The following is a 26544-nucleotide window of genomic DNA, read 5'->3' on the forward strand; positions in this document are numbered from 1 at the left end:
TGTCAGCAGAACCTGGTGATAACATCTGTAGCTGTTTATTTTTAATAATAAGTCATCTGTAGTTAGGGCTTGATCCAAATCCAACTGAAGTCAATAGGAGGCTTTCCAGTGACTTAAAAGGGCATTGATCGGGCCCTTCCTTGAAAAGACCACAGCTTCATAGAATCATAGCAAGCACACTTGAACTTTGAGCCTAAACTTGAAGTTTATTATGTTTAATATTTTTTTAACTTTCTGGTACTGTTTCAAATAAGGAAGTGCAAACTTTATGTGCCACTATCCTGACATTCAAAACTGTTCTTTTGGCATGGTTACAAAAATCTAATTAGCTTTTGAAGGACAAATTGTCTTTGGGGATTAAGTCAATCTAAAGTAAGTACTTTTAATAATAAGTCAAGAAGAAAACTACCCTTTAGAATTTTGCAAAATAATGCAGGCTACGCAGAGCTATATATCTGCTTTTTACATCTTAATGAGTACTTGTAAATCCACCGTACAAGATATAGTACTATAGTTTTTGTTCTTTGGCATATTAAATTAATTCCATTTTAGTCCTTTTATAGCATTCTAATTTGTGTTCTGTATCTGTTTGCTTTAAAATATACTGATATTTTGTTTTATTGACTATAATAATTCAGAGAGCGAATTTTTTTTGTTTTGTTTCACATAACAGTGTGGTATTTTAGCAATTGCTATATTACTTCTTTTCATTCCTGTGACCTGACGTAGGGGTTTGTCAGCTTGTAAATAAGATGGAAGAAAACTTAGGCAAAATCAAGGCTTTCAACAGAAATGACGAACAGTTTCTGGAAGCCTTTGTCATCTTTTGTGGCTTGGGGATTCAGAATACACAGATGTACGAAGCTGTGGAGAGAGCCATGGCCAAGCAGATGGTGACATTAGAGGTGAGCTCAAAATCTAGGCAATACTTATATCTGTATGTCATCTAGTTTTGGCCAAACTTCTGCTTTCCCTACTCACAACCTAAAACTATTAATATAAGTAAAGTGAGCGGAGTCTGGCCAACTCATTAACAGGAGTGATACTTATTTGCTGCTTGATTCCATATTTGCATGCACAATATTTTATTTGTTGAGTGTTTTTTACTGCACTCATGAGATCCAGTGTTAGACACGAATGCTGTTTTCCCTGATCGACACAGTTGGTTTGTCCAACTGCACAGAAAGCGGAAATGGTTTGGAGGATTAAGGATATCATCTTGTCTAATGTTTTCTGTGATAATTTTGGCTCAGTCCTTTAAATAAAGCAGTAAATGCAATAACAGCAGGATTACTGTAGGCTTTCTGTGACTTCCTCTAACTCCATCAAAGTATATCAAGCATGAATGTCATCTGGTCCTAGCCTTTCAGTTGTTTATGGTTAGATTTAATGACCGTGGTGTTAAAGGAGGTTCTAACATGATATGCTAAAATACTTGGAAGATGATGTAGGGTTGCTAGGTGTCCGGTATTGACCCGGACAGTCCAGTATTTTCACTTCCTATCCAGTAAAAAATTCAGAAAATACCGGACACCTAAAATATTCAGAATTTTCTGAGGGGTTTTCCCCTGCCAAGAGGCAAAAATATCAGACACTTGGCAACCCTATGACACACTCAGCAACTGGGCCCAGTCCCCATCCCCTCCCCTCAGGCCCCCCTCTGCCTGCCTCTGGACCCCCTGCTTACCTGGTTCCGCAGGGAAGCTCCCTTCTGGCTTGACAAAGAAAACAAGAGGGCTGCCGGCAAAAAAGCCTAAAGACCTGAGCAAGGGGAAGCAATGCCTTCTCTGAGTCTTAGTGCTCAACCTCTCATCTTCCTATCCCTATTCTGACTCTGCATGCACTTAAAGGGGCCATGCTGTTTTATTTTATGTATTTATTTTTTTGTTTAATAACTCTTGGGGTCCTTTTTTTTTCTCAACAACTTTGGTCTCCCCCCTTTTTTTCCCCTCAAAATAATGTTTTCCCTAGTGGTTTTTTTTGAGGGGGAGGGGAAGAGGAGGTGTTTGGTATTTTTGGTTAAACCATCTGCCAACCCTAGATAACTGTAAGCCTGAAAATTAAATTTTGTAGGCTTTGAATCTGTCTAACGGGTAAATAAGAATGTTTGCAAAAATTCTAAAATGTGGATTATATACCCAAGTTTCTAAAGGAAACATTACAACTCTCATGTAAACCTGCAGTTAATTGCTTTTAAGTGGGGGAGATGATAACTATACAGCTAAGTCATTTCAGTGCTTTTTAAAAATAAGGTTGGGAGGCTAATTACATCTCATATTAGTAACTTTGCTGGTTTGTCATTTTAAAAATAAAATTCTATTTAGGCTATTACAAAGTCTTTCTTTTTCTTAAACCAGAATTGTCTCTTAATTTCATGTATGTTTAAAGATGCCCAACATGGTAGCATTCTCCTTTTAGTCTCATAGCTAATCCATATAACAAAAATATTTTGATCACTTGCTCATTTATAGATTTTCTTGTCCTGATTATATCAAGAACCACTATGATGAGCATCCCCATGCTCATGCAGAGCTCCATTAAAGTCAGTACATTACAGCATTGGAGGCAAAATCTGAACCTTTTTCTTTTTTTACATTGTGTGCTTTTATTTGTACTTAGGTTTCTGCATTCCTTGTCCCATAGGTCCTCTCATATCATGCTTCAGCCACTGAGGAGGAAACAAGGGAGCTGCAGGTAACAGCGGTAATTGCATTTTTTTTTACTGTTGTTTAAATATTTCAGATCTTCATGTGCTTTGGGATGAAGACAAATGTTGAAATATCAGCATCTCCGCAGGACAGAAATTTTTGTTTTTCTATCAGCTCTACCTAAATATTAATCCTGGGATACTGTAATTACTGTATTCCCCCTCCCCATTTGCTCATTGTGTACTTCTGTGGTTTCCATTCAGGGCTTGCTTCTTGATCACTGATTGTACTGCTGATCTCTGGTTCTTATTCTGAGGACAAAATTCAAACAGCTTTTAGTTTTAGAAGTGCCGTGTGCTCCTTGCAGGGTGGAGAAGGCTTCGCATGCTTTCCCCGCTTCTTTCCCCCGCCCCCACCAGGCCTTATGTGGCCTGGGGGTAGGGGGAACGGCAGAGCCTCCATGGGCCAGATCAACTCGCTTGGTGGGCTGGATCCAACCCACGGAGGCCCTTTTGTCCACCTCTGATCTGGAGAATGTAAAATAGGAACACATGGGTAGCTTAACAAGCCACACCACAGCAGAGATCTTCTGAATAGGTTGCCAGTGGCTAGTTTCCTCCTAATCATCTAATGGCTATCTCAGGATTCAGAGATGGCTAGTTTACTGTTTCCTCTCTATAGAATTTGTAGGACCATGAACAGCCTTTCCTACTATAGAGAGCAATAGACTTTGGCTGTGTCCAGACTCAGGGGTTTTTTCGAAAAAAATAGCCTTTTTTCGAAAAAACTTCCCCTGCGTCCAGACTCAAGCCGCTTTCTTTCGAAATTAATTCAAAAGAACGCGGCTTTTCTTTCGATGGCGGTAAACCTCATTTCACGATGAAGAACGCCTTCTTTCGAAAGTTCCTCTTTGTTCTTCAATGTAAATAGGGCTTCTTCAAAAGAGAGCATCCAGACTCACTGGATGCTTTCTTTCGAAAAAGCAAGCCGCTTTTTCGAAATTTCTCCGTGCAGTCTAGACGCTCTCTTTCGAAAGAGGCTCTTTCGAAAGATGCTTTCGAAAGAGCCTCTTTCGAAAGAAGCCTGCAGTCTAGACATAGCCTTTGTCAGTCTTGATACTTTGTGAAACAGACCTTTATTTTCAGTGATCCTCCTTTAAGTCAATAGAAGAATTCAACTGCACATGATAGTGGTGGATGACATCAGAAAGAAAACTTGTGTTCTGTTTTGTGTTTTATCATTCAGAGTTTGAATAACAAATTTAAAGAATCTCTCTTTTTATTGCCTGTAACATCTTCTTGGAGGAACTATTATGTTTAAGAGAAAAGACCCCAAGCCAAATCAATAGACTTTCCGCTAGTCATAATTCACAATGTGATGAGCACTACTGAGCATGCCGATGTTTGTTTGCTTACATTTTGTAAAAAAGAAAACTTTCTATTCTGTTTTTATAAACAAAGGCTCTGGTACCTCTGCCATATGTTAAAAATACTGTCAAAACAATGCACACAAGAATAACTGTAGCCTCCCTAAAACCACAAATGAGAAAAACATAAGACACGCCTACCACAGACTCCAGCCCACAGAGCATTCACCTTCCCTCTCCAAAAGCCTGGAAAAGTGATCAGATTTTTTTGCATGTGCTGGAGGTCAGCAGGCTTGTGCTATTTTGAGCTAAGATGAGGGTTGACTGCAGAGGGCAGGGTTCTTGACAGAGAAGGCCATGCCAGCAGCTTCCTCTTTTTTAAAAGCTTCACAATCAAAAGAAATGGTCTCAGTCTCTTGGCCAGGTGCATAGGGGCAAAGAAGCTCTCCTAGTCACTGCAGTTACATGATCACCCAAGATCTTTAGAATACAAACAGGGGGCTCACACTGTCTTTGTCCTCCCTTCAGTTGCTTACCCATTTCACCAGAATCACTTTTATCTTAATACTGTTCGAAGGTACATTAAAACCAGCTATATGAGTCTGCCTCGGTTGATTTAAGGACACCAGGGAAGGCATTTGGCAGCATTTAGGTAGGAAAAAGAGCTGAGTGTCACCAGCCCAAGCCTCAGCATTAATTCTTCCAGTGACTGAACATACACATTCAACAAGAGGGGTTACCAGGAAACACCACATGAGAAAATCCTAGACTTAGAAGAATCGTTGTACAAAACTATATTCTGAGACCTCTCAGAAATGAATGAAGCCATGGAGGAATTACCCTCCCTTCTACTCTTACTGCCCTGCTCTATACTAGGAAGTGCCTTCAAAATAATCCCCCTTATTTCAAAAAAATAAGCAGTGTGTCCACACTACCAAACCCATTATTTTGAAATAACAAGCTGGTTATTTCAAAATTTGTATTCCAGCTTTCCTCAGGGAATAAGCTTATTTTGAAATAGTTGTTTTGAATAAGTTATTTTGAAATAATTTCATAGCATAGACATGCCCATTGTAATTTTCAAGTGAGCAAGGAAGTGCATTGATGATACAAACTACAACTGTGAATCTAAAATTAAATCTGACATTAGAATAAATTGCCAGGTGGGTGTTTTCATTTAAAATTACTGTAGAGCCCCTAATATCCATTCAGTAATATTCAAACAGTTGACCTGCGTGTGGTATTACAATGCATTACATGATGTATCAATAGAATCTTTGTTCCTAAAACCAGGATAAGAAGCTGATCTTTAACAAATCTTTAAAAATCTATAATCAACAATACCCATTTCTGATATAAGAATATCAGAACACCCATACTGGGTCAGACCAAGGGTCCATCTAGCCTAGTATTCTGTCTTCTGACAGTGACCAATGTCAGGTGCCCTGGAAGGAAGGAATAGAACAGGTTGTCCGTCCCGTCACCGATTCTCAGCTTCCGACAAACAGAGGTTAAGGTCAGCATCCCTGCCAATGCTGGCTAATAGCCATTCATTGACCTATTGTCAATGAATTTATCTAGCTCTTTTTTTAACCTTGTTATAGTCATGGCCTTCACAACATCCTCTGGCAAGGAGTTCCATGGGTTGACTGTGTTGTATGAAGAAGTACTTCCTTTTGTTTGTTTTGAACCTGCTACCTGTTAATTTCATTTGATGACCTCTAGTTCTCGTGTTATGGGAAGGAGTAAATAACTGATTTATTTACTTTCTCCACACCAGTCATGATTTTATAGACCTCTGTCATATCCCCTCTTAGGATGCATGTACTGTTTTTCCAGAATAACAGCCATTATTCCAGAAAAACAATACTAGCATCCACAAAGCAACTGCACTATTTTGAAAGAAAATCAAAATAACTGCGGGCTTTTTCTGATATTGGTAAACTTCATTCCTTGAGGAAAAACGCTTTTTCTGAAAAAGCTCTTTCGGAAGAGGGTGAGTATGGATGCTCCACTGCTGCTATGTTGAAATAGCTCCTCACCGGGGCCATTCTAAAGTTATTTCTCCCCAGTGTCTCCTGGGGTTCTAAGTTGAGATAGCATGTCCACATTAGGGGAGCCTGCCTCGGACTAATTTTGAGGCTTCCCTGTAGCGTAGATGCTCTATTTTGAAATAAGCTCTTCCAGAAGATATCTTCCAGAATAGCTTTTTCCAAAATAAGCTTCAGTGTAGACATACCCTTAGTCATCTTTTTTCCAATCTGAAAAATTCCCGGCTTTTTAATCTTTCCTTATATACATTCATGAAAGCATTTTTCTTAGTTTACATTTTAACAATAAAATAAAACACTTGGAAATGGCAAAAAAATGAGCTATTATCATGTTTATTATATTTTTCTGAAGCATCTAGTGTTTCTGTATATTGATGACATTGGTAAAACAACTCTCAAGATCAAATGGGTCATTTTAAGTTGCTTAGAAATCGGTGCTCCTCAGCCCAGTTTTAACTTAAATACAGGGTAAATATTTGTTCCTAAATCTGAACTTACACTCTGCATTAGAAATGTGTATTTTTATCTCTGGCTCGGAAAAAAAGGCTCTGTTCCTACTTTTAACCTGATTAAGATTCTGATCTAGGAAACCACGGGCATAAGTCTATCCCAATTTAGGTTTGTACTTAAGCCCATGCTTGAGTGCTGTCCTAAATAGGGTTATTTCTCTGAAACAGAATACAAATGATCATTGGAAAATAGACACTATCCCATGCTGAGAATTTAGCACACTGGCATTATAGGTGGCAGGTAATTAGGAGTGGAAGGGGCGCAGCCCATGAAATATGAACGTTGGTGCCACTATCTGGTGGCCTAGCAATAGAACAAGCAAGGAGAGTCCCTAGACCCAAGTGGCAGACAGTGAGATGGGTCTACAGGCCCTGACATGGAGCAGTGGCCAGATTCCTTCCTGAGCGTGTCCAGCAAACTAGTCCTGTTTCTTCCCTTCTGGCAGAGCTGGGCTTGGTGCCAGAGAGGGAGAGAGTAGAAGATGAGACAGGAGGAGAGATGATTGGGCCCACAACCATCTCTCATCCCTATTCTGCCACCAAATAAACCCAAATACCACAAATACATTCTCCTGCCACAGCATTCTCTCTTCCTTACTTCACATTACATCAACCCTCATCTCCCTAAATAAATCCACCATGTCACACAACCCCCCAATCAATACCGCCATGAAATATTACCGTGCCTGAACCCTCCCTCCATTCCCCAAAGCCGCACATACCTTCCTCCATCAATGGTTATTCCCTAAGGCTCCCTAGATATGAAAGGGACCTGCCATGGATCTATTCCCTGACAATTCCAGCCACAGGCCGCACAAGTACTTTTTTCACAGCCCAATGGTCTCTGCTGTCCCTCTGCAGACAAACAATAAACACACACCAATACTTGGACCCTCCATATGTTCTTGTGGTGTGTCATACCTCAGTTTCACTAAACACTTCCAGGACTCACAGATTTCACCACTCCCAAAGGAATAGTTTATTAGTTTTAACTTATTAGTTTTAACTTCAAATCATTCATGCTTAACACGTAGCACTTACATATTTTTAGAGCAAAAACAAGAAAAAGCTTATCATAAAAAAAACAGGGATTCAAGTGATGGAAAGTAAGAATATTGAAAACAAATGCTCATAGAATGTATTTCATTGCAAAATCATAACACGCTTTTTAGAGCCTAAACTTAACTCCTACAGATTAGTTTACCCCATCTCTTTTTCCCAGTATTGTCAACTGTGTTGTGCGAGATCCCTCTTTTATGAGAACATCTGTTGGTAGCCTGTTCTCACAGACTGAACAAAGGCTGGGGATTCATTTGCATCCCAGGTATAGTTCCAAAAGTTTATTAGCTTTTCTCCTTAACAGGCGGTGCTGTTCTTTTGGTTCCTAAAGCCCCCACAATCTATTGATTAGCATTTTGCTCAGACTGTAAAGTGGCGGTCCTAGGTACTCATATAATTCTCAGTTTTCACATGACTTGCCAGAGTCCTCCTTCTTTCCCCCTTCCTGACAGGAGTGTGTGGGTCATCTTTTGGTGACCTGCCTTAAATTACAGACCTAGAGAACATTATTTGTAGTATCCATAGCTCCATGACCATGGCACAGGCTTTCATTAGAGACTGTACCATGACATTCTTTGGCAGACTAGTATGTAGATACCAAACCCCGGGAATTTCTGTAACCCTTATGTACTCTTGTGCTCTCTTCCAGTTTGGCATCAAGAAGTCCTTGAGGTACACACTCACTGGAGCCTCTCCTCCACAGTAGGCAAGAGTAGAGAGTGACTTCTATGCATACTGGAGACCAGAGCTAGAATGTTTCATTCAACTCCATTCAAATAATACGTTCACAAGCAGCTTATGATTGGAGTCCCTAATTGGGGCCTCCACACATGATCAAAATACATACAGTAAGCAACAGTAGTTATAGACCAGCTCATTGTACCTCAGAGAAAGTTAATGGTTACTGCTCTCCTCTCTGTGCTGTCCTGGTTTGTAATTTGGCTGAGGTAGAAAAAGTGAACATTTTGGATGAAAGAAGTGGTTGTTTGGGAGATTAATACTACAGAAGGTGCAGTCAATAGGACTAGGAACAATAGTTAAAATGGCTTTCAAGCAGCGACACAGAAGAAAAGGAGTTCTGTTGTCACGAGGAACTACTGAAAGGAAAAATGACGGAGCCACAGTTAAGTTGAATGTATAGCAGGAAAGTTGTGATTTCATCTCTCAGCTGGGGAAAAGCTTGTTGCTCTTCTTCCCACGTGGGCATCAAAGGCAGGAGATCAGTGAATAGAATGATATAAATTATAGAAGAGGTCAGAATGCAGGCATGAGAAAATGTCCTGCTGTGCTCCTGCTGTGTACATCCTTTTGCTTCAGGAAAGATCTGTTTGCAAAAGCCTTGTGTTAGTGTCATTTTGCATAACGAGGGAGAGAGTTAATACACAGCTAAAAGAATGGTGATAATCTAGCAAGCCATTGCACTCTGCATTTTAAAATCCTGCGTGTGCCGCCCCCCAAGTCAGCCAGGCTCTTATTGTCTGTATTTAATGTGCCTCGAGACAGTTGCAATCTCTCACTGGAGGGGATGTTAACTTATTGGGGAAAAGATCAGAATCACAAAATTACACTGACCGCAGAAGCATACCTCCCCCCTTAACTATTTTGAATGAGATGTAATGACTCTTGTGATGTAATGTATTTATTCTCAATGTTTTAGAAGTGGAAGAGATTGACAGTTCGAGAGAGAGAAAGTAAAATAGTCCAACTTCACTAAATCATTATGTTCGCACTGAGAAACTATGTGAAAAATGCAGCATTTGGAGTTACCTTTTCAATGGTCATTAGATTTCCCAAGTGGTTGTATTATTTCCTATCAAGAATATTGGTAGGAAGGCCCCTTCACCTATCAAGGCCCAAATGTGGGATACTGGGTGAACCCAAAATGAGAGGTAAAACTATTAGGGAAAAGGGTTTATAGTAACATAGGATTCCTTCTTGAATTCCAGTTTCCATAACCTCATTTTCATGATTCTCCAAATCATTTTCATGATTTTCTGATGTATAGAATCATAGAATACTAGGACTAGAAGGGACCTCGAGAGGTCATCAAGTCCAGTCCCCTGCTCTCATGCCAGGATCCAGTACTGTCTAGACCATCCCTGATAGACATTTATCTAACCTACTCTTAAATATCTCCACAGATAGAGATTCCACACCCTCCCTGGACAATTTATTCCAGTGTTTAACCACCCTGACAGTTAGGAACTTTTTCCTAACGTCCAACCTAAACCTCCCTTGCTGCAGTTTAAGCCCATTGCTTCTTGTTCTATCCTCAGAGGCCAAGATGAACAAGTTTCCTCTCTCTTCCTTATGACACCCTTTTAGATACCTGAAAACTGTTATCATGTCCCCCCTCAATATTCTCTTTTCCAAACTAAATAAACCCAATTCTTTCATAGGTCATGTTCTCTAGACCTTTAATCATTCTTGTTCTCCACATATTTCTTGAAATGCGGTGCCCAGAACTGGACACAATACTCCAACTGAGGCCTAACCAGCGCTGAGTAGAGCAGAAGAATGACTTCTCGTGTCTTGCTCACAGCACACCTGTTAATGCATCCCAGAATCATGTTTGCTTTTTTTGCAACAGCATCACACTGTTGACTCATATTTAGCTTGTGGTCCACTATAACCCCATACATCCCTTTCTGCCATACTATTTCCTAAACAGTCGCTTCCCATTCTGTATGTAAGTAGTACACAACAATAAAAGTGAGAAAAGAAATGTGGCTATGAAAGCAGGATGTCATTTCTACCAAGAGAGCTGAGCATCATGATTACAAGTAGTAGTACTACTGTTAATAGAAATATACCTGGACTTCAGAAAGGACAAAGGCAAACGATAAAACATATGTCTCCTTTTTATCCTTCTCTCTCTTGATTTGTATCTGATTTTAACAAGATACATGGTTGAAACAGCTATGAGGGAACTACATTCGTGAATCCTGCTTTTCTTATGCAAAGAACTGATAGGAGCTTTTGGATCATAGTGCCAGACTCTGCTTCATTCATCTTGATATTTATTTCTAACATCTTTAATGTAAAGATCCCAAAGAGGCTTCAGGGGGCATTCTATAATGAATTTCACAGCTGTATACAGAAACTGAAACTGTGATACATAAAGACTTTGGAATAGTTCATGCTAAATGTAGTGTCTGATTTTGAAAGTTAAGCTGTCATGGGTGGAACTGAAATTTTCCAATGCCCAAGGTCTGCCTTTGTGACTTTTAAAAAACATTTCAACTGTACAGTTTCAGACATTTCTGAGAATGAGATTAGAGGGAAATATGTAGTTTGATCCACTTTAAAGCAGTTTCCAGCTGTTTCTTTGTTTAGGTCTAGTGCTTCCAGGATTTAGAGCAGGAGCTCGAAATTTGGCAGGCCCTCTGGTCAGAGTAGTGCCTTTTGCTATCCCTAATTCAGAAGCCTCTGAACATTACCATTTGCACATTTTTCAGTAGAGCATGTTAGAAAGTTGCAACTAAAATCTGCTTAAAAATTAATAGCATTATATTGTGGGTAATTTAGATGACAGAAGGAGATCCAGGTAATCCTTTTTATAATATTGGGTCATGGATAAATTTACATTAATTCTAAGAACCAAACAAGATTAACATTGCACAAACAATGAACAGGACAAATCAGGCAATGTAGTCATCTCCTTTCAGTACCTTGCACTTTAGCAGAATGTTGCTATTTTCCTGATGCAAAAAGCTTTGATTTTTTTTCCAGACTTTCTAACTGCGACTGCTTAGTTCTCTTTTATTTTCTCCCAGTCAGCTGTTGTGCCATCAGCACAGTCTCTCAAGCTCACCGACTTCTACTTCAGCGACTTTGAGCTTTCTGATATGGAGACAACACTCTGTTCAATTCGAATGTTCACGGATCTCAACCTGATGCAGAATTTCCAAATGAAACATGAGGTACGGAAGTTGCAGAATGTTATTTAAATGTGAAGGGTAAAACATCAGACAACTTCATTTAAAAAATGTTTGTGTGTCTGAATCTTTTATATAGTCTTTCACATACTTCCAACCTCAGTTTTAGGATGAAAGATTGGTGGACTGGTTAGCTGCAGTGATTGGTGTGAAATATGGATGATCTTTCAACTAGCTCATCAGTTCATAGAATCTATATTTTAAGATTCTTAAATTCTAATATTAGAAGGGACCACTAGGGTATCTAATATGATTTGCTTTGCAAGGTCCATCTGTCTCTTATGCTTTGATCCCATCCTGTGTTAGGCAAGAGCTGATGTTCACTTTCAAATTCACATTTCCAAACGCCTGTTGGGATCCTTTTAATTCAAAATGAAATAGATTCTGGTGAACACGTAAATACTGTGGAAAAAGCTTTTCATTCAGTTAAATCAGCATACCTCAAAATGTTGGGTCTACACTAGTGTACCTGGGATCATAGTTGAGTTGTTGGTTCATGTCATGGACTGGTAACTCTACAGAATACATGTCCCTGTAGTAAATTTAAAAAACTATAATTGCCTATAAACTGTTCAGCAATCCCTAGGCCAGGGGTGGGGAACCTTTTTCAGTCTGGGGACACTGACCCACAGAAAAATCAGTTGGGAGCCACAAACAAGTAAAAAGGAAAAAAAAACTTAAAAACCTCAGCTTGGATTACTGGGATTGCTGTGTTACCAGCCAGCTGCGGAGCATACTTACTATAGGTCAGATCAAACTAAGGAGGGGACCAGATCCAGGCCAGAGGTTCTCCACCTCTGCTGTAGGTTTAGGAAGTGAGGAACCTAAGATTATCCATATTTTACAAAAAAGTGTTAATACTAAAGTTTACTCAAGACAAATAAAAACTCGAATCTTTCCACATTAAATCTACAGTAGAATTTTCTTTATTTTATTTTTGTGTGTGAAAAGACTAAACTTGAAATATATTTTGCTGAACTTAACTGAATGACGTTCTTTATTAAAGGTTCTTTGCAGATGGATTTTGAGTGTGAAGAAAAATTATCGAAAAAATGTTGCATATCACAATTGGAGACATGCCTTTAACACAGCCCAATGTATGTTTGCTGCTTTAAAATCGGGTAAACTTCAGGTATGTTGGCCTGTTTTCATCCTAAGAGTCTTTTTATTAACTAAGTACAGGCAGTCCCCGAGTTACGCCGAGGAGCGGTGCTACTGGAGCAACCCAGCAGCACCCCAGCTGCTCTGCCCCAGGCGTCCCCAAGTCAGCCGCTGCTGAAACTGACCAGCGGCTGACTACAGGAAGCCCGAGACAGAGTTGCTCTGCCCCAGGCTTACTGGAATCAGCCGCTGATCAGTTTCAGCAGCAGCTGATTTGGGGACGCCTGGGTTTCTTAAGTTGAATCTGTATGTAAGTCAGAACTGGCGTCCAGATTCAGCCGCGGTTGAAACTGATCAGTTTCAGCAGCGGCTGACGCCAGTTCCGACTTACATACAGATTCAACTTAAGAACAAACCTACAGTCCCTATCTTGTACGTAACCCGGGGACTGCCTGTACTGTTATACTTGCACCAACCCAGTTTTGATTTCAGTAAACCTATTTCAGTCTGGAATATTTCCACTTAAGTCAGTGCATTTTCTCTGAAGACTTCAGAACTTGACCTTAAAATCAGAGAAATGTAGGGCTGGAAAGGACCTTGAGAGGTCATCTAATCTAGCCTCTTGTGCAGAGGAAGAACCAAATATACCTAGACCACCAGTGACAGGTGTTTGTCTAATCTGTTCTTAAAAACCTCTAATGGCAGGGATTCCACAAACTCCCTTGGAAGACTATACCAAAACTTAACTACAGTTATAGTTAGAAAGCTTTTCCTAACATCTCCCCCAAATCTCCCCTTCAGTCGACAACTGATCACCATCCTCTTTAAACAGCCCTTAGCATATTTGAAGACTTATCAGGTCTCCCCTCGGTCTTCTTTTCTCAAGAATAAACATGTCTACTGGTTTTTTAACCTTTCCTAATAGGTCAGGATTTTTAAACCCTTTATCATATTTGTTGCTGTTTCCTGGACTCTCTCTAATAAATCCACATCAGTGGTCCCCAACCTTTATCTGTCCAAGATCACTTTTAGAATTTAAGGACAACCCAAGATTTAACTTGCCCCCACCCTTCCCAAGGCTTCACCCCTTCCCCAAAGTCCCACCCCACTCACTCCATCCCACCCCCATTGTTCACTTTTCCCCATGCTTGCTCACTTTTACTGGGCTGGGGTAGGTGCTTGGGGTCCAGGAGGGAGTATGTGTGCTGGCTCTGGGACAGGATTCAGGGGTGGAACATGGGGGTTGAGGTGCAGGAGGGGCTCTGTCTCTGGGAGGAGGGTCAGGGCTGGATCTTGCAGTGCAAAAGGGGTATGGGATACTGGCTCTGAGAGGGGGTCAGGGCCTGGGGCAGGTGCTTGGGATGCAGGATGTATGGGCTGCTGACAGAAAGAGTTAGGGCTCGGACAGGATGCGGGGTGGGGGGGAGCTAGCTCTGGAAAAGGGCTGGGGGGAATGAAATGTGGGCTCCCTCTTGGCAACACTTACTGCCTACCGCTCCGGGTTGGCAGAGCAAAAAAGACTGAGGCAGACTCCATATTAACATGTGGCACCCAGAACTGAGTAACATGCTCTAGAATAGATGAGCCCTCAGCAGTGCCGAGTAGAATGGGCCAGTTACCTCCAGGGTCTTATATATGATACTTATGTTAATATACTCTAGAGTGATATTAGCCTTTTTCGTAATTGCCTCACATCACACCAGTCTTCATCTCTTTCCTTTGTACTAGGCTGTTTGCTGTTGTAGCTTTAATTTGTCTCTTTGAGAAACAGGCAGTTTCTTTTTCCCTTAGGTCTCATGGGAAGAAAATTTTACTTCCAGTTCTCTGACTCTTGTTAAAGTCTGTTTTTTGAAGTGTATTGCACATATTATGGCCCTCTCACTTTTTTGTTTGCTTAGAATCACAATCACTTGTACTCAGATTGCCTCTAGCTTTCACATTCACAACCAATTCCTCCCTGTTAACCTGGATCAAGTCTAAAATGGCTCCCCCCCAAGTTATTTCCTCTACCTTCTGACATAGAAGTTTGAGTTGCTAAATTATTGCTGCAGCATATGCAGTTTATAAATCCTACAGTTATCACTTCTTTAGGCCTATTCAGGTAGGTGCTTGTAATGGGAATGGTACAAATCAGACATCTACAGGATCATGCCCTTTAATTTTAAATTAATTGGGAATTTCTGAGTTTCATGTTTATATTGTACACTGGTCTGGAAGGTGCAGGAGAAAAGAAACAACTTACTACAATTTTTCTTCACAAATATCAAATGTGGCCTTTTTAAAAGTCAGGAAGCCTTGTTGCTAATCAGTTTATTTCATCTTACAGCAACTTCTGTTGGGATAAATGTTTCTATCTAAAGCCAAAGGGAGCACAAATAACGAATAGAAGCAAAGCTCTTGAGAGACAGGATCCCTCATTTCATAGCAAAATTTGAACATATCACTTTCATTTTGTGCTTAGCTCCCACAGATGAGAGATATCTGATTATCCTAATAGGTTGGGGAGCCAAATGTTTTAGGAACCTTTCTCACATTTTCTGTTCCTCCCCTTATTGTGATTCAGTATTCTTCTCACAGCCAGACGATATTGTGTGTTTTTGTAGATTTTCCCAGCTTCAGTTTTTCCATGGCCAGATGTAAATAAACTTTCTATCAAATGGTATTAAACTATGTTGGAGTTATGAAATAGTCAGGGAGAAGTAGCCATGATGACCTCTCATCTTCCCTCATTTCTTGGCAAGATGGTTCTCTTTGGGGTTCTGGAAACATTTATATTAAAAATTAGCCAGGCTGTGTTTGACTTTGTTTTCTGTGATTCTTAAACTACTGTCCCTTTATTGGCCCACCAATTAATGGATCATTTGTACTGACCCTATTGCCTGATTAGCTCAAACTCCAAAGATAATTATACAATAAGGTTTTGACTGAAAATGAGACTGTTTCTCAGCTAATACAAAGTGGTATAGCTCCATTGAGGCAGTGTGCTCTAAGGGTATGTCTGCACAGCAACACTATTTCAAAATAAGTTAGTCCACATCTATACAGCAGGCAGTTATTTTGAAATAGAGTCAAAATACTGTCAAGCTGGAGGACTTCTTACTCAGACTCCTATAACCCTCATTGTACGAGGAATAAGGGAAGTCAGAGGAAGAGTGCTCTATTTCAAAATAAGTGCTGTGTAGATGCTCCCTATTTCCAAATAAGCTATTTTGAAATAAGCTATGCAATTGATGTAGCTCAATTTGCATACCTTATTTCGAGTTAAGCCCTGCAGTGTAGACACACCCTAATGGATAAGGCACTCAGGAGAGAAGGGTTCAGTTTCCAGCCCTGTCACTGGTTTGCTGGATGACCTTGGGGAAATCCCTTCCCCTCCCCATACCTCCGTTTCCCCATTGATTAAAAAGGTGGGGATAATAGTGATCTCCTTTTAAAGTACTTTAAGATTGAAAAGTAAAAGAAAATATATAAGAACTTGGGGGGGATCTAACTCATTATTTTTAATATACCAACCTATTCCTTTAAAGTCTAACACCGTTGAGAAAACTAATTGTCCTATTATGACTAAAATCACATAAACATTTCAGAGTCCTAGAAGACAAGAAAAGAGATATAATGCATTTAGTATCAAATCTGTACTACAAAGCTAAGAAATGACATTTGTATTTCTCATTACATTCAGAACAAGCTGACTGACTTAGAAATACTTGCTTTGCTGATAGCAGCCCTGAGCCATGATTTGGATCACAGAGGAGTGAACAACTCTTATATACAGAGGTAAGCAAGTCTGTGATGGGGACGTATGCTTTTTTTTTTTTTTTTTTAACACTGAAACTAATAAAAATTAACAGAGTAGAATCTTGCTAATATTCTCTAATGACAGGGAGAACTTTGTGAATTGATTTGCAAATCAATAAATCTGAGAACCTTAGGGTAAATGCAACATGATTAAATAATGTTAACCGATCAGCTACCCATGTTTCTTATGAATTCATTGAATGCTGAGTTGTTTACGCTAAAATACATATTTAAGATTTCTTAAACATGAATGTTTAATTAATCAAAACAGAAACTAAATGAGAAGTTACAATAAATAAAATAAAGCTGTTCATTAAGTAGTATGCAGGAAGTTTAAATGAATTAACTCAACACAGAATGCTCATTTTGTCACTTCTTATTAAATTTCAAGTCTTACGATGCTAAATGCATTCTATTGCCACACTAGTGTGTGGTGTTGCTTTTAGTACCAATATGGATCTCTTGATCCTTCATACATGTCCTTATCAATGTGCCCATCAACTTTAAATTAATTATAGTACTGTCGGTGACAATTAAATCAGTATAATTGAAAAATTAGAATTGTAATTACAGAAATGTCAGTCCAATTGAAAATTGCTTTTGCAGATATAATAGTAATTCATTGCTAAATGATGAACACATAAATATCATACACTGACAACAACCTAAGACTTTTGGGTAAAGTTCACCCTTTTGCAGTTGACCAGAATAAGGCCCATTGACCACTTAAATCCCATTGACATCCTCAAAGAGACCACTATTTTATGTGTAGATTAGCAAGGTTCTGCTGTGGTATATGATTCCAATGTCTCAATATTTGACATTTAAGGACATGGTGAAATAAATATTATTTTGAGTTACCTTTTTCAAAATAGGAACTGCCCTACCAAAATGGACAATGGACATATTCTACTGTCCAGTTTATGTCAGTAGACTGTGCTCATTGCTTCAGAGAAAAAGCAACCTTCATAATGCATCTGCTGTCATGGTGTAACACCAAACCTTGGGCTGAATTGGAACTGATATCCTTTTGGTAAAGGGAATCTTTAGTATAATCTCCTTTAAAGGATGTGAATGCAATCCTGGCCCCATTTAAGTCAAAGATACAGTTCCCGTTGATTTCAGTGGAGCCCAAATTTTTAATAGGTCACTTAAAACTGTGCTCAGTTATTTTGAATTTGCTCTGCACTCAGTCATACATTCAACATTTGCAGATGCTGTGGGAGAGTGACCTTTCAAAAACTGGCCCTGAAAGGCACATTTTTAAAAAGAATTCAAACTCTAAAACTACACAGATAAAATATTGCTGACAGTATGTTCTAAATTAAAAACCATCCTTACCCAACCATTCTTATGCCACTACATACCCCTGGGCACTGAATCTACAGGTACACTGACGTAACTCTTGGTGTAAATGCAGTTGCCTAGCTACTGGCACTCAGCAATAAAAAAAACCTTCTATAGCCCCTATCTACACTACAGGGTTATAGTGACATAGGTACAGAGTTGTAGCTGGGCCATGTCTACACTACAGGGAATACCGTGGTATGAGTTACTTTTTCAAAAACTTAAGTCTCCTTGAAAGTCAATGAGACTTACACTCCTAAATGTCTTAGGCACTATGAACATTTTACCCACTCAATGTCTAAACATTTAGGGCTTTATTCAGCACCACTGAAGTAAGAGGGAGCTTTGCCATTGTGCTGACAAAAGAGTCTTTTAATTACTGCTTTGATTTAATTAATAGTTTGGAAAAAAAATTCTAAAAGAATTTCTGTGATATCACAGCAGTGTGGTTCTGACCAGACCTGGGATAGCCCACAGAGGAAGAAAAGAGTGCATGTATGAAGGAGTAATAGGAAAAATATTGTTAAATAAAAACAAACTCAGTAAATTCTTGTCTCTCAGGTCTGTTTATCTACACTCAAATACTGGGGCTCAGAATTGTTCCAAGTATGATGAGAGGAAAAAGAAAACTAAAAAGTTGTCCTGCCAATGGGGAACCCAATAACCCATAGATAAACAGTAATTGGAACCAGTTAGCTATGTTTTTCCTTCATTCATTTAAAAATAAATTTCCTGGAAAACATCTGGAGATGCGTCATCTGCTCTTCAAAAATGTCCTGGGAAAAAGTCATAGACAGCAAAACCTAACATTCACACATGCCACAAGCAGAGTCAATTACGACTTAACATTTTTTTCACTGATCATAGTTCCAAGGACTTTGTTTTTAAATTCCTCAGGCTAGTAGAAACCAAATTAAAATAGTTTTCCAGAGATGAATCTTTTTTTTTTTCAGTTGGACAAGGGGGATGATACAAGATTCTTTTATTGAGCAATAGGTTTAAAAAGGGAGGGTGGGGGTGGAATTTCTGCTTAGCACATATTACAGGAAATAGACTTTGTTTTAGGATCTCTTGGCAGATAGACAGTTTTTTTCTCCAAACATATATGTAAAAAGGCAAAAGCAATGAGAGATGGTTGTACAATCAGATCACTGTATTCAGAAAGAAATGATGTCTTTTGACTGGGTCTGGGGACCTAGAAGAAATGCCATACATCAGTCATGCTGGGAACTGATAATGAATTCCCACCATGGCTGTGTCTACACTGGCATGAATTTCCGGAAATGCTTAAAATGGAATACTATTCCGTTTTCAGTTTTTCCAGAAAAGGAGCATCTACATTGGCAGGCTGCTTTTCCGGAAAAGCCCTTTTTCCGGAAAAGCGTCTGTGGCCAATGTAGACGCGCTTTTCCGGAAAAGAGCTCCAATCGTCATTTTCGCGATCAGGGCTTTTTTCCGGAAAAGACTACTGGGCTGTCTACACTGGCCCTTTTCCGGAACAGTGTTCCGGAATAAGGACTTATGCCCGAGCGGGAGCAGCGTAGCTTTTCCAGAATAGCGGCTGATTTTGTACAGTAGAGCGTCGTTGCTTTTCCGGAAATTCAAGGGCCAGTGTAGACAGCTCGCAGCTTATTCTGGAAAAGCGGCTGATTTTCTGGAATAAGTGGCCCAGTGTAGACACAGCCCATGAGTATATTTCTTCCGAGAGTAGCAGGGGCTGTGCATGCTGAGAAGGCAACACTCTTGGTCCCAGTACCATAGCTAGCAATGTAACTTGTGTCTTTCATTCAACATGTGTGTCTGTGATCAGGAAGAATTCCTGACACCCCCCCCCCCCCCCCCCGGGCGCCCCCCCCCCCCCCCCCACACTCTCTCTCTCTCTCTCACTCTGCCCAATAATCATTGCACTAGTCTCCTAGGAAGGGCACAATTTTGCAATTCCAGTTCCTCCTATGAGTAAATCTTCCTTATGAAGTAGCCCACTAGTGCTGTATGTTTAAATAAGGATTACTCACATGGGTAAGGATTTGGAGGATCGGGTTACAGGTGACTACAGTTCCTGCTACAGAGTCAAAAATGAAACAAGCTTCTGAGCAATTCCCGACTAGTTCTGAATTGAAGGAATCAGGGCAGTGATGTAGAGGCCAAGGTTTAAATGGTTAAAAACAGGAGATTTGCAAGGCTATCTAATAAAAGGAAAGAACTCCATTATGCAATGAGAAAGAAGGACAAAACATAGAAATCTTCAGATAAGTTTCCCTTTTTCATCCAAAATTAAGTAAGCACAATAAGTTCAACATCCTATATTACGTTATAGGATTAAAACTTCACATCCATGCAGTTAGTTTCATGCTGTTTTTTCTATCAATGGCACAATAATGAAGCACAAGTCACACATAATTTTTCTTTGGCTATTTTGTTAGTTCAGGAGAAGTGATGGTAGCTCAGTAACTTGTTCCTTGTAAATCAAAGTATTTATTTTGGAACAGAATGAACAAGATTAGTGCAGTCAGTAGGGTCACAAGCAAAGTAGGGTATGGCTGGCATTAATTCCTCTAAGATCTGATCCAAAGCCTCCTGAATTCACTATGAGCTTTTTCATTGACTTTAGTGGGCTTTGGATTGATTGTGCCTTAATGCCATTTGCTGCTTGCAAGCTCAGTAGTTGCAGAAGAGCATCCTCTCTGGATAGTTATTCTCCTCTTTCGAAGTTTTCAGTCTCAGTGCCCTTTCTCATTGCCATTCCTTTTTCACTTTTAGACTCTGGTTGCTTTTAGAATCTTGTATTATTTTCTCATTGCTTGTGTGTTAGTGGCCTCTACAGTTTAAATCAAAACCTGAACTTTGGAGCAATCAGTGTTTTGAAAAAGTAGTTACATTGTTTCTACATTCGTGCTCCCCTGTTGATCTCTCCCTAAATGCATTTTGTTTGACCAGTCACGTGGAAGAGGGGGAAAAGAGAACCAACAGGCAAGGAAGTGGTGGGGCAGGAGAATAAATTGTATTGGATGCTGTTGCTGCTGCTGGGCAATTGGTGCCTTTACGTTGCTTTCTCATTTTTTCCATATGTTTTAACTCCTCAGAAGTGAACATCCATTGGCTCAGCTCTATTGCCACTCAATCATGGAGCATCACCATTTTGATCAGTGCCTGATGATCCTGAATACTCCGGTAAATGCCTCATTTCTGCGTGTGCACTGAAAGAAGCCCTAGCCTATTTCACTTATATTTTTAGTTTCTGGATCAATTCCCAGTATTATACATTCTTAAATGATCTTTATTCCTTTTTCGGTAAAGAAGGCAAATACATAGCCCCACTTCTGAGTCACCAAACCTTTCCAAATGTTTCCTGATAAGGGAATCCTTGCTACTCTCATTTTGATCACCTGCTTCCTTGGACCAAAGAAAACAAAAAGCTTTGTTACCATTCCTGTGACCTCTTGTGAACTCTTGTTTGAATTGGCAGTGTTTCTTGCCTTGTAAGGTACATCCCTGCATACGCACAACAGTTCTGAAAAATAAATTAAGTACCCTTTGGCTACTGATGGGCATGAACCAAACTCCAGAAGCCAAATATTGACATTCACAAGTGAGTGCAAATCTAACTGGAATAAATATGTAAATAAAATGATCACATTCTTTATCTACTGCTCCATTATTAACTAACGTGAAGACCAGTTATTCAGCATACACAATAATTTTGAAATAGCATGTTTACACTATTCATTTAATATCAAGACATGGTAATGTTGGTCTACCTTACAGTACAAGTGATTCACCTTGATTCACTTGACAAAATCTTGGAAACACTATAGCTGTGATCTCCTCATGTCATGCCTAATATGCTTTGGTTTATTTAGGAGTGGTCACTGGAATGACATTTTTGATGCTGTTTGTAAGTGAGTGACTCTTATAAGATTTTTACATTGTGTTAGGTAACTTGGCAAGTTCCTAAGCAATATATTTGTCTGTTACAGTCTTTTTACTGGAGAGAAAAAGAAGCACCTCCAGAATATGGCTTGTGGAAAATGAACTCTTTGGGATGAACTAAAGACTTGGAAGGGTCTTTGCTTCCTGATTGCTCTGTCTCTTGTGTATACCCTTATAAAAATACTATAGCATTCTAATGAGCAGCCATTTACTACAGAGCTTCTACAGCGCATTGGGCCTTTATTCAGGAATACTGCAGTATGTTTTTATTGGGTACATAGGCAGGAGAATGCAAACAAAAGCAGCGTAGGAAGAAACCATCAGTTACAAGACAATGCTCAGTGATTTTGGATGGGATGGAATAATTCGGTGACACATTCCAAGCTTTATTGCTAACACTGCTTTTTCGTTTTTTTGTTTTGTTTTGGAAAGGGAAACCAGATTCTCAGCAACCTTTCCATAGATGAATATAAGGTCACGCTGAAAATGATAAAGCAAGCCATTCTTGCCACAGACTTAGCACTGTACATTAAGTAAGTTGGCGGTACATCTGGCTGAACAGCTGCTGACAGGTGTTTGGATTGTGTCAGACTGATTATGAATCTTGTGTTTACTCATTTAAGGAGAAGGGGAGAGTTTTTTGAACTTCTACGAAAGCAGCAATTTAACTGGGAAGATCCTCTGCAGAAGGAGCTATTTTTGTAAGTATATGGCAGATGTTAACCACCAAACTGTATTACCGATTATCAGGTTTTCTAATTCACACTGCTGTTACTTTCAGTAAAGCCAATATAAATCTGTTTAATCTGGGCCTGTTCAAGCTGTCTCAAGTCAAATGGGTCAGTTAATAGACACCTGGACCTGAATATTGTTCAGAAAGCTGCAGGGGTTGTATGATGAATGACTTCTTGTGGCCTTCCTCCTGAAACAGTCAACAAAATTGCCAGTGATTGTTAGTGGTGACAGTGATTTTTATAATGTGGCACCTGCCCACTAGCATTTCTATTATTCCTAAAGTGTGTAGGACTCCTGACAGAATGCTATGTTGTTCTTTTGCTTGTAGGTACATTGTCTTAAAGCACTGAACTGTTGTAGCTGAAAGATGCAGGGAAGGCTGCTTGTTTCATGAGAAATGAATTTGCTTCATAAGGAAAGAGACTTAAGGATAGAGACATGAGGGACAGAAAACAGACACACCAGCAGCACTGCAAGATTCCCCAGGATGACTTATCAGTGTGCTACCAGCCCATTTTGGAGGCACTGCCTCTTGGGGCAGACTAGTTCAGTTAAGATTCATACCCAGTGGCTCATTCAGACCTTGCTCTTTCTCCCGAAACAGCCAGCAAAGGTTGTTTTTGTAATTATTTTACGTAATTTTGTAATATGGCTTGTCCATTAGCAAACAGACTGAAGCCAACTCTTTGCACATGGGCCTTTCCTGTGGAAATGGATTTGATCTCAACTGATCTGATCCGGATTTGCTCAGGCCACATGACACAACAGACAGGCACAATACCTGTCACAATACCTGCCACACTACCATTCTTCAGTCATCTAGTCCCCTGTTAAAGGATATTTGTATCATCTTACTGTGATTTCATCAGTTAGCTTGGCTTTGTTTTTATTTGGGTATCATAGGGTATGTCTACACTACCCCCCTAGTTCGAACTAGGGGGGGTAATGTAGTCATACGAAGTTGCAAATGAAGCCCGGGATTTGAATTTCCCGGGCTTCATTTGCATAAAGCCGGCCGGCGCCATTTTTAAATGCCAGCTAGTTCGAACCCCGTGCCGCGTGTAGCTAGTTTGGATTAGGCGTACAGCTAGTTCGGATTAGGAAGCCTAATCCGAACTAGCTAGTCCGTGCCGCGTGTAGCTGCGCGGCACGGGGTCCGAACTAGCCGGCATTTAAAAATGGCGCCGGCCAGCTTTATGCAAATAAAGCCCGGGAAATTCAAATCCCGGGCTTCATTTGCAACTCCGTATGACTACATTACCCCCCCAGTTCGAACTAGGGGGGTAGTGTAGACATACCCATATTTATTAGCTTCTAGACTGAACAGCTACATGAATTTCATATTTCAACAAACCATGAATTTTCCTTGTTTTTACAGAGCAATGCTGATGACTGCGTGTGATTTGTCAGCAATAACAAAGCCATGGCCAATTCAACAACGGGTATACATTAAATTTTTAATTTAAGACTTTCTAAGGGTTTCTGTCCTTTATAACTTCTGCTTCCTAAACCTCACCTTCCACTTTGCAAAGATATTGTTAGAAGGCACAACCTTTGGAAGCAGTCCTCAGAAGATAGATCACCTTTGTTTATAAGTGTATTTATCATAATTTTGATTATGAATAGCTGGCAAGTGCACTTTTGTGCCCAAAGATCAGCTATCTCAAGATGGACACCCACCACCTGAAGTGCCCAAAATCACTAGATATTTTTGAAAATTGTAGGTTTAACTTCTATTACTTCTGATCATTTTTGTGCTTCACTGTACCCATCAGCAAATTAATTTTTACGTCACTGAATTGTTGTGAGTTGAATTTATCAACATACAGAGAACACGTTTTGGAATAGGGTCTGTACAAGTGCAATGTATTTATATGGTAAGAGTCTCTAAAACATGTACTGGGTCTGATTTGGCCTTAATTGCTAACCCAGGCAACTCCACTCTAGTCAGTGCAGTTAGACAGCTGAAATGCATGTATTAATACTCTTGGGTTTTTTCAGAACTAATGTTCAACAAATGCTAGTTTCAGAGAAGTAGCTGTGTTAGTCTGTTTCAGCAAAAACATCATGCATCTGACGAAGTGAGCTGCAGCCCATGAAATGCTAGTTGTTTGTTGTGTTCTTTTATGTAATGAATCTTGGTACTCAAGAATTCAAACATATCTAGTTTGAGTTTGTTTACTGCTAAAAATGTTTAATTTGACATTGTGTTGTTTGACTGAGACAGCTTAGTGGGCCTACCTCACTATTCGAGATTTTGCATGTAGGCTCATTTAAACCACCTGGGACTTCATATTGGTGTACAGAACTCTTTTCAGGATCAGGGCCTTCTTCCTTATTCACTCAGGGCAGACACCCAGCAATAACACTTTCTGTATTGACTATAGGCCTTTAAAATTAATGAACAGCATGTGACATTTCTTACAGATAGCTGAACTTGTTGCTACAGAATTTTTTGACCAAGGAGATAAAGAAAGAAAGGAACTCAACATAGAACCAATAGTAAGTAAGAAAGCCATGTGTGGGAGCACCTCTTTCCAAATAATTACTGCCAGCAAGACTTTCTTTTTTTAAAATGATGTTGGTTTTGGGTACCAGAGTATGGAACGAGCTTCTTCCCAATCTGACACCTGATACCTAGTTTCATTTTATTGTTCCCAAACATCTGAAGCTGACCATTGCAATAGAGCAAAGAGCGTGAATTTCTCCAAGGTAGCTGGTAGTGCTTCTAAATGATAAAGGAAGAGAGTTCTTAAAAAGTAGTGCAAACATAATTTCACCCTCCTAATGTGGGCTTCAGCTTCCACTGATGATCTGTACCCTGCCAGTCCAGGTAAAAGACCCCAGAAATTGTTCAGGCAGCCAAGTTACCTACTTGACAACACATTGTGCTGCTACTCTTCTATGCTTTCTAAGGCGTTGCTACACAGTTCGGCTACGTCTACACTGGCATGATTTTCCGAAAATGCTTTTAACGGAAAACTTTTCCGTTAAAAGCATTTTCGGAAAAGCACGTCTAGATTGGCAGGATGCTTTTCCGCAAAAGCACTTTTTGCGGAAAAGTGTCCGTGGCCAATCTAAACACGATTTTCCGCAAAATGGTTTTAACGGAAAAGTTTTCCGTTAAAAGTATTTTCGGAAAATCATGCCTGTGTAGACGTAGCCATTTTCGCGATCGGGGCTTTTTTGCGGAAAACAGTACTGTGCTGTCTACACTGGCCCTTTTGCGCAAAAGTCTTTCGGAAAAAGACTTTTGCCTAAACGGGAGCAGCATAGTATTTCCGGAAAAGCACTGACGATCTTACATGAGATCGTCAGTGCTTTTCCGGAAATTCAAGCAGCCAGTGTAGACAGCTGGCAAGTTTTTCCGCAAAAGCAGATGATTTTGCAGAAAAACTTGCCAGTCTAGACACAGCAGTCTAGATTAACACTTGGCTTTTTTTTAAACTTATTTTAATATGTAACTGATCCACTGTGCATGTTTGCTGTGAAAACTGAGTACTTCTTTTTGTATTTTCAGGATTTAATGAACAGAGAAAAGAAAAATAAAATTCCCAGCATGCAGGTTGGATTCATAGATGCCATTTGTTTACAACTCTATGAGGTACTCTATTTGAGAGGGAACTCTTTTCATAGATTGTACAACTAACAAAACCAGAGAAGAGCATTGTAGCCTGCAACAAGTGCAGAGGCTGTCATTAGAACCAAGTTTGCTATTGTTCAGTTGTTGAATAATAGATGAGAAATCCTTTGTTGTTTGTTATTCAATAGTCCATCTGGGCAAAAGACTATTTCAGTGTTTATCATTAACTGCTTACTTAGATGATTGAAGGGGTTTCTTATAATCATTGCAAAAGCGGGGCAAGAGGCAGTGTGGTCTCATGATTGCACCTGGAGAATAGGTGTTGGATCCCTAAATTCTATTCCTGGCTCTGCCACCGAGTTGCCATGTACTTTTGAGACAACCTCTCTGTGCCTCGCTATACCCATTGATAAAATTCATAGTACCCATCTGTCTCACAGTAGAAGTTTTTGTGGCTTAATTAAGGGTTGTAAAGTACT

The 26544-nt window shown here is 39.7% G+C and overlaps 1 protein-coding gene across 6 annotated transcripts in view; it reads left to right on the forward strand.

Moving 5' to 3' along the window:
• PDE5A (phosphodiesterase 5A) overlaps nt 1-26544 on the forward strand; it is a 102357-nt gene that overhangs the window by 65328 nt on the left and 10485 nt on the right. For 5 of the 6 annotated variants that reach the window (XR_016349478.1, XM_075929816.2, XM_006112599.5 and 2 more), the window contains exons 10-20: nt 730-905; nt 2644-2703; nt 11410-11556; nt 12578-12703; nt 16355-16449; nt 20901-20988; nt 22180-22280; nt 22371-22448; nt 23861-23924; nt 24910-24984; nt 26003-26086. Coding sequence is in view for 5 of the 6 variants with exons in the window: in XM_075929816.2 (XP_075785931.1) it covers nt 730-905; nt 2644-2703; nt 11410-11556; nt 12578-12703; nt 16355-16449; nt 20901-20988; nt 22180-22280; nt 22371-22448; nt 23861-23924; nt 24910-24984; nt 26003-26086 (1094 nt within the window). In the remaining variant the exon portion in view is untranslated. The remainder of the gene's footprint in view (nt 1-729; nt 906-2643; nt 2704-11409; nt 11557-12577; nt 12704-16354; nt 16450-20900; nt 20989-22179; nt 22281-22370; nt 22449-23860; nt 23925-24909; nt 24985-26002; nt 26087-26544) is intronic. The other variant, XM_075929817.2, reaches the window with a different exon arrangement.

Source organism: Pelodiscus sinensis, chromosome 4 (assembly GCF_052426305.1).
Source record: "Pelodiscus sinensis isolate ZL-2025 chromosome 4, ASM5242630v1, whole genome shotgun sequence".
NCBI lineage: Eukaryota > Metazoa > Chordata > Testudines > Trionychidae > Pelodiscus > Pelodiscus sinensis.